The 12955-nt window shown below is 38.6% G+C and overlaps 3 protein-coding genes across 3 annotated transcripts; 1 reads left to right on the forward strand and 2 right to left on the reverse strand.

Annotated features, from left to right (window-relative positions):
• Positions 1 to 50: 50 nt before the first annotated feature.
• LOC129279788 (pancreatic lipase-related protein 2-like) lies at positions 51 to 3602 on the forward strand. Its single transcript, XM_064111893.1, has 3 exons — positions 51 to 301; positions 1007 to 1149; positions 2101 to 3602. The coding sequence occupies exons 1-3, from the start codon at positions 85 to 87 to the stop codon at positions 2398 to 2400; spliced, it is 660 nt and encodes a 219-aa protein (XP_063967963.1). The 5' UTR covers positions 51 to 84; the 3' UTR covers positions 2401 to 3602.
• An 824-nt stretch (positions 3603 to 4426) lies between these two features.
• Positions 4427 to 7855, reverse strand: LOC135157162 (uncharacterized). The gene has a single exon (XM_064111894.1). It carries the CDS (start codon positions 7853 to 7855, stop codon positions 7235 to 7237), a length of 621 nt encoding a protein of 206 aa, XP_063967964.1. The 3' UTR covers positions 4427 to 7234.
• On the reverse strand, positions 4427 to 10206 carry LOC129266320 (uncharacterized). Its single transcript, XM_064111891.1, has one exon. It carries the CDS (start codon positions 10204 to 10206, stop codon positions 8992 to 8994), a length of 1215 nt encoding a protein of 404 aa, XP_063967961.1. The 3' UTR covers positions 4427 to 8991.
• Positions 10207 to 12955: the final 2749 nt, after the last annotated feature.

The raw sequence follows: 12955 nt of genomic DNA on the forward strand, positions 1-12955 counted from the left end.
TCATATTTATTCATCAATATCCTTTTTTTCCTATTTTTATTATTCATTAATGTGATTTTATATTTTCAGAACGTGAATGTGATCATGGTTGACTGGAGTAAGGCAGCTGATAACATAGACTACGATCAGGCCAGAGCTGATACACGCGTGGTAGGTGTCCAGGTCGCAAGGCTAATCGAACGCCTCATTGATGAGACTGGTGTTTCCTATGAGAGCATTCATCTTATAGGACATAGTCTTGGTGCCCACACTGCTGGCTACGCTGGTGAAGCTCTGTCTGGGATGGTTGGAAGGATCACAGGTACGAACTAAAAAGAAAGAGAGGGGAATAGAAGACTCGATCCATTACTTATCTTGCCGATAACTACAATACATGTACGAAACATGATTATTATCGAATATGAACTATTCTTAAACCTGACTTTAACTTTGACTTGTATTTCAAATACTTGTGTATTGTAAATTTTGCGTGAACCATGTATACCTAGGCCTGACTGAGTTGGATTTATTTCCTCATGTTGACATGTTTTCAGCATCTTTTGTTTTGTTATGTGTGTAAATACATATATTGTATCTACAAGTGTGTAAACCAGTGAAAAAAGAATTTCCTTTATGAATAATAAATTTATTCAATTCAATTCAATTCAGTTGCATGAAATAAAATCGCTTTTATCACCAAGATCAGAATGTGGGATGCAGGCACGGAAATCAAATTTCCTTGGATGCAGGTGAGGGTAGAAACACTGCCCTCTGGGTTCGTTGGTTTATCAAAAATGGGATGCGGGTGGGGCAAGACGGCCTAAATTTAACAAAATATTTTTGTTTTCTCAATAAATGAGTTCCACTACCCAGATCTCTCATTTTAATACACTTTGCCCTCCCCCCCCCCCCCATACTGCCCTGTTCCCTTCCCCCAGGAGCCGCCCCCGACATAGTGATTTTCTTTGGGAGTGTCTGTACATTAATTTCGTTCTATTTTTTTGCTCAAATATTCTAATATCATTAGGTCTGGACCCGGCTGGTCCTGAGTTTGGTGGATCTTTAACCAGTGCTGAGTGCAGACTAGACCCAACAGATGCCATGTTTGTTGATGTTATTCACACTGATGGTGAAATAATCGTCGCAGGGGGCTTCGGTCTAATGGACGAGGTATACTTTAATGCCTATTTGCAAATTTTCATTTAGGCAAAATATGAAATAAAATGAAACTCGCTTTCCGATAATATTCTTGCGAATAACAACGTTGCTGCTAAACTTATTTTAGGGGAAAAAAGATAAACAGATAAAACAGATAAAGTATTTTCTTTTATAGTGTAAAAGTTAATAGCATTTAGGTACGAGAGCATCGTCACTGCAACATTTTTGTCTGACAGATTGTCAGATCTGACTTCTTTCCTAGATATTGATTGGCTGAGAAGCACAGTTACCAAGGTAACTGTCGGATAAAATGAACATGTCAGATAAAACGTCAGACAAACTTTCATGAAAAGCTCCCCTGACACTGGGCTATTAATTTTGCCAAACATTTTTGGCATTCTGGATCTGAATATGAACATGAGGAATATAGGTATGAAATTTGCCATCATGATTTTCTCGACATTTGTGTCCTTCTTGAAAGACGTTCGTGTGCCCGAGAAAACAAAACCATATTCACGAGACACGAACAATACTAATTTATGAATGACGAAAATTTCGAAAAAATACAAAGTTCAGCAATCACATATGCTGCATTTAAAGTTCGCCGAACTTGCACGGGGGGGGGGGTGAAACGGGGTTGAAAGTGTCATCAATCGTTTCATTTTCTTTTAGTTTGGCAGAGTTATAAAATGTTTTATCATTATTTTTTCTCTTTTTCTAAGATTATTCACTTGAACAATAAACTGACGAATGACAACGCTCCGTCCAAGTTTGCCGAATTTTCAAAGTTTACGATTTCTTTCGATATTCGTCCGCCCTCTCCCAAAAAGTGAGAGGAGGAATGTGTTGATATCCCGAAACATCTGTTTCTTTGAGTAGCTACATGTTAGTTCAAATAGATGCCCATGTTATTATCATATTTCTTTCTTTAATGGAAGCTGTCTATTTTATAATCTCTTGCAGCTTGGGCATCAGGATTTCTATCCAAACGGTGGTGAATCTCAACCTGGCTGTGTTATTAATCCGGTATGCGATCATATGCGTGCCCTTGATCTCTTCTTCGAATCCATCACCAACTCGCCCACAACAAAATTCACCTCAATGAGAACAGCTATTGATTGGCATCGCATGGAAGAAGGCGACTACTTGCAATGCAACCAAACAGTTTCGTGTCCCACTATGGGTTATTGGGCCGAAAAGAGAAAGGGTGATGGTGTCTATTACCTTGAGACAAAGGAAGAACCACCATATAGCCTGAGTTGATGAACAAAATTTAAAAAATAGTTGTTTGGAGAGTATGTTATACAGTGTTGGTTAAAATTGCCCTATTTATTCTAATAGAGTGTTTCTCGTGTTTTTCTAAACATGCTCCAGAAAACTACAATTAAATAAAGCGAAATGAAAAGGAAACTAACAAGAAAAACTCTTAAGCCTGTTAAATGATTAAAGGGCAAGTCCACCCCAGGAAAAACTTGATTTGAATCAATAAAGAAAAATCAAACAAGCATAACCGCTGAAAATTTCATCAAAATCGGATGTAAAATAAGAAAGTTATGAAATTTTAAAGTTTCGCTTAATTTTCACAAAACAGTTGTATGCACAACTCAGTGATAATCAAATGAAATAGTTGATGAGGTCACTCACTATTTCTTTTGTTTTTTATTGTTTGAATTATACAATATTTCAATTTTCACAGATTTTACAATAAGGACCCTCTTGGTTGAGCCACAAAATGTTAAAACAATTGCAATTCCACATGTTCAGTAAGGAATAAAACTTTGTTTCTCATGACAATGAGGAGAATATTGAAATATTCCATATTTCATAAAAGAAAATACAAACTAAATAGTGAGTGGCCTATATACGTCATCGGTTGTATAATTTGCATACCTACCAGGATGTGCATCTGAAATTAGGCGAAACTTTGAAATATCATAACTTTCATATTTTTCTTCTGATATTGATGAGATTTTCAGTGTTATTCTTGTTTTATATTTCTCCTGTTATTCTAATCAACTTTTTGTTGGGGTGGACTTGTCCTTTAATAATAAAAATAATATGTCCGATAGCGCTGTTACTTTGTGCATAATTATACTCAACTGCGCTTTGATTCGGTGCTATAAAGCGTCAAGATTTTGTTACTAGTTCATCACTCTGTCTACTCTGTTTCCCCCTTATACCTGTGCAACTCAATTTCTCGATATTGCCCGACACGAAGTCTTCGTTCTTCATCAGATACATTGTTGCTTCAGATACCAAGAACCAGACACACATGGGGGGATAGGGCTTTCTCTGTCATGGGTCCAAAACTCTGGAACGAACTCCCGCTACGAATTCGACAGTTGTCTTCTACAGAATCATTCAAATCCCAACTAAAAACCTATCTATTCCCCTGAAATGATTAATTTAATAATTTAATTTGCCTTGTCCAGGAGATATTTTATTTCATTATTCTTTCTTTTTCTCTTTCCTTTTTTTTTTTTTTTTTTTTTTTTTTTTTTTTTTTTTTTTTTTTTTTTTTTTCCTAAGCGCCATGAGCACCTTAATGTGGACCTGTGCGCTATACAAATAACCACTATTATTAAGAAATCCTAACGGGTACCCATTCACCTAACCTGGGCCGAGTGCAGCACAATGTGGGTAAATTTCTTGCTGAAGGAAAACACGCCATGGCTGGGATTTGAACCCACGTCCCTCTGATTGAAAGACGGGAGTCGTAACCGCTAGACCACAATGCCCCCACTGAACTATTAAGCACTATAGGCCTACATTTTTAAAACAAAATGTAAGCGATCTTATAATTCCTTTTGTTTCATTGTATCTATCTTTAAGAAAAAAAAGAAGTCCAGCTTTTTTTTTAATCCCCTCACCAAAGCTTTTTCGGTGATCGGACATTCCCCCAATCACAAACATTATATCACAATATTTGTATCATGATTCAAATTCTACATCTACAGAGAGAAATTAAACTTTGTTTTGCATAATAGTGAGAAAATGAAAATATTTCATCTTTTATATGATAAAATACAATGTATAGGGTGACGTAATCGACTCCATCATTTGCCTATTATAGCAACTATGATATGCATATAATTGTTTCGTAAAAATAACTCGAATCTTTAGACTAAAAATAAAATCTTGCACCCATTTTTGATTAATTTTTCACTTGCTTGATTTTCCTCTGTTTTTTTCGAATCAACTGTTGTTAGGATGTACACTCTAAAAAATATTGGGTAAAAGTGCTCCATGAGGTTAGTTATGTGTCCAACTAACATCATGAACATTGGACATTTTGAGAAGAAAACACGTGGACAAATGATATGCCATTGCTCGCCGTTTAATTCCGTACGAGGCATCAAAACACAGAGGCAATATGCCTAAATAACATAAGAGGTGATAAACCTCAAAACAGTCTGAACAATGTCGTAAGACATAACGAAAAACTACATCTGTGGCATCCTATTAATCTTACTGAAAGATATGGGATCACGTGATCGCCAGGAAGGGTAGTAACTCCTCCCTGGGACTGTTGATCACGTGACCCACCCGCAGGATAGTAGTTCCCACGGGTGTTTCCCTAAATCTTGGTAAACAACATCTTTGGAGCATATACTTTGATATCAATATTGGTGATCTGTCAGGTTTCAAACAAATTGTTTCTGAACAAAAACCTTCTACACTTCTAAAGCAATGTATCATGACATGCTCCTCCTTACCATTTACATATAAAAGTCATAATTAGCCACATAATGCTCTATGCTGCCTGTCCTTAAGTCCTACCCAACCTCCCAGCCATATTGTAGGCCTAGTCACTTTAATATGACTATCTGGACAGTGGACTTCTTTAAACCTGAGAATATAATATGTATGACATATAAAAGTATACCTCTATCATATGGCCATCTATTCAACAATGTTGTATATCTGCCTTCTTGATAAACTCGTAAGTGCCCTGCCCAACCTTCCAACCTTATGCAGGCCAAAAAAGTTACCTCCAGATGTCCTTGTTCCTAATCTAAAACATAAAATCATAAAATAATTCAATATCTCTCCCAACCTCCCAACCATGATGAATGACTGTCTAAATTCTGCCCAACCTCCCAGCCTTAATGCAGAAATCAATGTCTTTCCAACCTACCAACCATGCTGATCTACTGTCGTAACTCTGCCCAACCTCCCAACCATGATGACTGACTGTCTAAATTCTGCCCAACCTCCCAGCCTTAATGCAGAAATCAATGTCTTTCCAACCTACCAACCATGCTGATCTACTGTCGTAACTCTGCCCAACCTCCCAACCATGAGATGTTTAATAAGAATATCATAAATCGTGATACACAAAATTTCCTACACACGGTAATTCTCAACAGTAATTCAGCTCTACGCATGGACTAAGATATCAGCTTGTATGGTAACATATGTGCTAAAGTCACCGGTACACTGCATTGCCTCAGAAATATGCAATCCCCTTAACGATCCCGTGACTAAATTCTGTATTGACGCCGGGTCCTCCCATCCCGATAATATATTACCAATGTACCTGGGTGGGAGTGGAGGGGAAAAATTTGTTGCCTCGAAGGAATTTCAGACTGCAATGGCTTTATTACGTGCACACGTTACTAGTATATTCCACAACGCACATGTTTCCCGCTGTGATTAGATCACATGTTATCCGGTTAGTGATCACATGCACAATCTGTATCGATTTGGACTTTTACACATTATATTCCTCTATGAACCTAACACTTGTTTCTCTCAAAAATTTACTGATCACTGAAAATGATCATTACCTTTTGAGAAGAAAACACGTGGACAAATGATATGCCATTGCTCGCCGTTTAATTCCGTACGAGGCATCAAAACACAGAGGCAATATGCCTAAATAACATAAGAGGTGATAAACCTCAAAACAGTCTGAACAATGTCGTAAGACATAACGAAAAACTACATCTGTGGCATCCTATTAATCTTACTGAAAGATATGGGATCACGTGATCGCCAGGAAGGGTAGTAACTCCTCCCTGGGACTGTTGATCACGTGACCCACCCGCAGGATAGTAGTTCCCACGGGTGTTTCCCTAAATCTTGGTAAACAACATCTTTGGAGCATATACTTTGATATCAATATTGGTGATCTGTCAGGTTTCAAACAAATTGTTTCTGAACAAAAACCTTCCACCCAATTAATAATTTTTTTTTTTTTTTTTTTTTTTTTTTTGCCCCGTCATAAGTCGCATGATTCTGGAGCATACATGAACTTGTCATGCTTGCAAATAAAGCTACCTAATATATTGGCATGGAGCTGCATTAAACACTTAACCTCACATGAATGGATGCAAAATGCCTATAAAAGGACGTTCCTTCTAGGGTAAACTAAAGCAACTTCTAGTTGATATAATCATCTCAGGACTAAATGCATATAAGATGGAGGATACTGAGCACAATGGCCTGGATAAGGCATTACACACCATTTACAAACATTATCATGTATCCCTTAACAGCAAAACCTTCCAAAGACCATCAGTATCCTTTCAAAGAGTATAAACAAAACAGTATATTTTGCTCTCCTGTCTTAATTATCGTCCTTTCTTTCCCAGTTCGTTTTCGGTTCTCAAATTTATGCACGTCACCACAGGGACATCCTGTCTTGCGATTTCTGATCAACTAAGCAATTCCAAGAGTAAATAATGTATTGTACAACTACAATAAACAGGCTTTACCAAGCTGATTCATTCGAAAGAACTGGTTTGTCATAATTGACATATACACTCTCCCGTGCAGTCCCTGCTTCTCACCCCTAAAATACGAAGAATAAAAAAGAATTGTTCGTCTATCTATTCATTCTATTCAGTTGTTCTTTCTTTCTTTTTACTTCCAAGTGTTATTATCCTCAATCCAGACACGTGCATATCATTATTGATAATAGCAAGGTAGTACTGTTGACGGTGCCCTTCAAAAAGCCCGTAAAATGAAGTATGTACATAAACAACTAGAAACAATAAACGTAATAACACTAAGATACATTACAAAAGAAAAAAAACCTTGCCAGAAGCCTCGAGTTCTCAAAATGTTTCTCAAGCTCGTCTCCTCTCCATATCTAAACAAATCCTGCTTCCCTTGCTGCAGTTCTGAAACTGTCAATGAGAATGTCTGAACCCGAATCAGAGAGGTGCACTCTATCTCTATTGAAGAGGCTGTGGATTGTGGGGTCAAATTCATGTTTGATGATGGTGGTATCCGACATCCTGGCTAGTTTCCTCCTAGCGTATTTGTTAAGAGACTTACGAACTCCATCCAAGGCCTCCTGTGAATTAGAGCCTTGCTTGCGACCATAGTAGAAGAGCCGCGGTAAAATACCAGACCAGGTGATATGGGTGTGCGGCATTCTTGTGCGTAGATCTTGGATGGCTGTGTCAATTGCCATCCTGCACCGGCAGACATCATACTGTCCGATGTCATTTGATCCTAAGTGGACAATAGCTAATGCAGGAGGAGTGCCGCATCTCAGCCGGTTAGAGACCATCCTGGGGAGATCCTGGAGCGTGGGGCCGCCTTGCCCATGCCAGCGGACCACGATACCTCGCTCTCCAAATTGCTGATAGTTGCGTTGTGAAGCTCGTTCTTTTGCTCTTCTGACCAGGCTATCCCCTACAATCCAGATCCAGTCCCCTCTGCAATAAAAAAATGAGAGTTCCCGGAAGTAACATGTTCTACACATGTACACATGCCCAGTGCACTGACATCTTTCTTGTCATATTACATTTATAGCTGATTGGCTATTATCTCTGTTATTGTACTTTGACAACTGATTGTAGTTAAGTTGATAAGTAGGTTAGGATGTATGATGTAAAGAGCTTTGAGAAAGTTTGAAAGGCACTATATGAATATTGAATTATTACTCATTATTGTCATCATGAACTTGGATATCCGTTCACACGCAAAGGGTAATTACAAATATGCACCCTATGCAGTATCCAATTGTCTACATTGTTATTAGCCGGCTAGATATATCTTTATTATTATTGTGTTACTTCTGCTTACATACATGTTTAGACAAATTACAAATGTGCTCCCCATGTAGAAACCCACTACTCGGCTAACTGGATTCTACCTTTATTATTATTGTATAGTTATGAATAAATGTAATAATACGTGGATGAAACTGCGACCAAGTATAGCGAATTATAAGTATGCTTCCTGAGTAGTAACCACAGGAACCATCCATAATTGTTCGCCCATAGCTTACATAACCTTCCCACATGTTAGCTGTGGTAGTTACAATGTCGCAATAGGTCACCTTATGTAACGTAGATAGGCATCACTACGCCATCTACCCATGGTCATAATTTGCTCGGGAGGTATACCCTTTAGGGCTGCCATTGTGGCTGCCCCAATGCGAAAGGAGTGTGTTCCATATTGGTTAGCCCCGACCCCCGACACAAACAGTGCCTTCTTCAATACTGCATTGAACTGATACCTGGAAAGGGGGGAGCCATTCATATAGCAGAAAAGTGGCCCTCTCCCTTTAGGCCGTACCCGTAAGTACGTCTCCATAGCCTTGACAGGGCATGTGCCCTCCGTCTTATTTTCTTTGATTCTAAGCGTGGTACCCCTCCCGTATTGGTCTGTCTTTGAAAATCTAATCTGTACCAACATGAATTGTGAATTTTCTTCCTGACCCCATTGGATATCATCTATAGCCAATATCTTCCTCCCATCATCACTCTGACTCTGAACCGTGAATTCTCCAACCCTCAAGAAGCCAAAGAAAGCCAACAAAAATGCCGCTTGAAACATTATTGACTCATACCTCGAGATTTGCAGCCGGCACGCCTGGGCGTTTGCCCTCTTTGTTTACCCACTGTTGATGAATGGGGGCAGGGCCCCTTGCCGAACACCACCCCCTACTACGTGGAGGAGCCACAACTCCCCGTTTATCTCCGCCCAGGAACCCCCTGTGGCATGAAATCGGTGCCGAAATTCTATATCGTAGTCCCTCCAACCATATCCGTAGTAGCGTGAAGCAGCAGAACGAATGAGGTGACAGTACTTCAGAATTTCATGAGTGTGTCGTGGATTTGCTGCCAGATAGACGCTCATGTATATTAGGAAGGCATTTGTCCAAATTTCAATGGACATGATTTTGTTTTTGGAGGGGGCATTGTAGGGCTTTAACACCCATTTTCCTTCCTCCTCGGCTATTGCCAGATTAGTTCTCTGTTCTGCTGCTTCGCGCAGTGTGTGGGAGGCTACATCTTGGGCGTTAACTAACAGATTTAGATTCACATACTCCCCCTTCCAAATCTTTTCTTTTATGCTTTGGGGAATAGATACACCCAGTGTGTCACCTACAGGGTTTAACGGGGAATGGTGAGGGTGGTGATAGCCTCTATTCATGTTCTCTGTGTTAGGTCTACGTTCTGTATTGATTATGGTTTGGTTATTTGGCCCTGTGGCCTCATTATCATGGACACAGTGTGAATTTTGAGTTAGGTCGGTTCTTATCTGAACACTAGGAGGTACAATTGCGGGGAAGGATGATGTGAATGGGGTCTCTCGTACCATCCCAGACTGACTTCGTTCTCTAATATTGTGCGATTCGTGACCTGTAATGTTATTATTAGTATGGCCAGGTACGCAGAACGAATCTGTATGATCTTGTATTTGTACTGACATGTATTCAGGTCGAGAAGGCTCACCTGCGGTATTATTACTAGTGCTGGGCCTGGGACAACTCTGAGTCTGACCCTGAGTGGATGGTAATTGCAGCACAGGCCCTTGTGAAGCTGCTGGCCTCTTATTAGCTGAACGGCTGGGTGAACGGCCGGATGAACGACCCTGCTCAACGTCAATGGGTTCTGGCGCTGCTCCTACTGCAGTGGCAGCGGGGGCTTGTCCGGGCTCATTCCCCGTCGTTCTCGTAGGCCTACCGCTTCCCGGTGGAGCTACCGTCCGAGTTGCGTGTGAGGCAGCTGTCGTTTTTGTCTGGCGGGTGCCTCGACTTCTACCTCGTTTTGCCCGAGAACGCGTCTGAACCGGTTCAGTGGTGGCCTTTCTCCTCTTCCCCATTGTTTTCCGATTCTGTTCGATTATGGAATGACTAAAATAGAAGACAAATATCGCTATTTCGTCGTTGGGGAAAACAAAAACGTTGCGACCTCCTGAAAAATTTGTTGCCTCGAAGGAATTTCAGACTGCAATGGCTTTATTACGTGCACACGTTACTAGTATATTCCACAACGCACATGTTTCCCGCTGTGATTAGATCACATGTTATCCGGTTAGTGATCACATGCACAATCTGTATCGATTTGGACTTTTACACATTATATTCCTCTATGAACCTAACACTTGTTTCTCTCAAAAATTTACTGATCACTGAAAATGATCATTACCTTTCTTTGGGGAATTTTTAGTTATCCAGTGTGATGAAAATTTTGCCCATTCTAAATTAATTGCTGCTTATTTTTTAACCTTACTGGACAATATGCTTCCCGCATTGGGTAAAATACTGCCCCAAATTGATTGGACACATAATTACCCTCGTGCTGGTTTAAATTTTACCCAATATTTTTACAGTGTACTTAACCTTTAAAATAAATGACATTTCTTTTATCAAAACTTCCTGATTTTGTTTCCTTATAGGCCTATATTATGCGAAGCGACCCCACATTCCCACTGCCTTGAATAAATGAATACGTATCCATGATAACGATGCAATAAAACGATATTGTGCCCTTTGTACGCAATCTCTCTATATGTATTTGGCAAACATATCGATGTTTAATCTTGTTATCTACAGCACAAAATTATTAATCGCAATGTAATTCGTTCGTCACATGATCATGATGATCGAACCTTACATCACATGACAAAATTGAAACCGACCAATCGCTACTTGCCACATTGTTGCAAAATCAGTTGATATATGTCCAGCACTTGGAAGAAACATGATAAATTTTCCAGATGTGCTCGATGTGAAAGTTTTCCTGAAAACGCCAGCAGGACTTTAGGGCAAGGAGAGTTACTGTTATTTCACTGAACCCGCCAAACGCTTGAAAATTCATTCCAAGCGTTTGGCGGGACTGATAACGCAACTGTTAACTGAATTGCTAACCAATTGGTGATCCTTTCTTTTTATTTTTTGCTTTTCTGAAAGTGAACCACAAAAGGTAAGTATCTTTGTTCTTCTGCTATCACACTTTCTTACTTAGGTTTGTTTATATCGCGTTAATCCCAGCAACAGGAGGAAAAAACAGCCACAAAGCTGATCTCAAGTGTGTATGATTTGGAGAAGTTGAAGAAAAGCTGATCTGATCATGTACATGTACCTACATGTACAGTACTTACCTGTCTCTGTAATTGTGAGTAGCTAGCTGTACCCACCTACCTACCTGTATACTAAACATTTTCATTGTAGAAATCTTGCCAGCAGTTGAATTAATTAATATGCTTATGGTTACATTCACTCCGAAGCTACTCCTTTCCTTCTATCTCTCTCTTTCTGAAACGAACATTTTTATCAATTTATGAGTAGTCATTATTTATGTGCTTTTGTTAAAACCTGTTCATATGTTATTTAAATGTCTATTTCAACGTCTTGTTCTTTTTGTTTGAGGCAACTCCCTAATTTGAATAATCATGAATGTCCTTTTTGTAAGGAGAGTTTACAGGAGCATGCTTCTGTGGGGACTGTAGAAAATGATTTTATTAATGATACCTGCTATTATCTGCCACCTCAATTAAATGATCACTTTAGTTCTTGCCAATATAATCTTAATGACCATAGTACACTGTCAGTTGTGCATTTCAATTGTCGAAGTATTAAGAAAAATTTTGAAAATATTGAATCTCTTTTGTCTACTTTGAATTTTTCATTCCATATCATAGCTCTGTCTGAGACTTGGCTAATCAATGACGAGACATTTATATTCAGTGGTTACAATTTTGTTGGTACTGGGCGTAAGAATAAGCGAGGTGGAGGTGTTGGCTTTTTTATTAAAAATTGGTGTGAGGTTTCATCGGCGCACTGATCTTGATGTTTTTAATGATTCTATTGAGTCGATTTTTATTGAAGTGTCTCAAAAAGAAAAAAGCTTAATTCTTGCCACAGTGTACAGACCCCCTTCTCAACCTGTCACTGATTTTTTTAACTTTTTTGAGCCATCGCTCCATAAAATATCAACAGGGCAAAAGGAATGTCAATTGATTGGTGATTTTAATGTTGATTTATTGAATCCCACAATGAATAATGATATTGATAAATTTATTGATTTTCTTCTTACATTTTCCTTTACTCCGTTGATTCTTAAACCAACACGGATTACTGATAATTCTGTGACTCTTATTGATAATGTATTTACAAACAGGCCTGAATACAACCTTGGTACTGGCATAATTTTAAGTGATGTGAGTGATCACCTGCCTATTTTTACCTTTTCTAAATTTTATAGTTTTCCCCATAAATCACTGTGCAATAATGTAAAATATAAGCTTGTTATAAATGAGGTTAATATTTCTAGATTTTGTACTAAATTGCAAACTGTTGACTGGAATATGGTTCTTGAATTGCCAGATGTTGATATCAAGTTTGATTCATTTATGTTGAGTCTTACTAGTATTTACAACGAATGTTTTCCTCTTCAAACAGTAAAACAAAATATATCTAATAAAAATAAACCCTGGTTTGATTCAGGATTAAAGAAAATGATTAATAAAAAACATCTTTTGTATAGGAAGTATCTTAAAAATCCAACAACGTATCGAAAAAATGTTTACTGTACTTATAGAAATCTAGTAACTTGTGGGATACGTAGAC

The sequence above is a fragment of the Lytechinus pictus genome, chromosome 17, assembly GCF_037042905.1.
Source record: "Lytechinus pictus isolate F3 Inbred chromosome 17, Lp3.0, whole genome shotgun sequence".
NCBI lineage: Eukaryota > Metazoa > Echinodermata > Echinoidea > Temnopleuroida > Toxopneustidae > Lytechinus > Lytechinus pictus.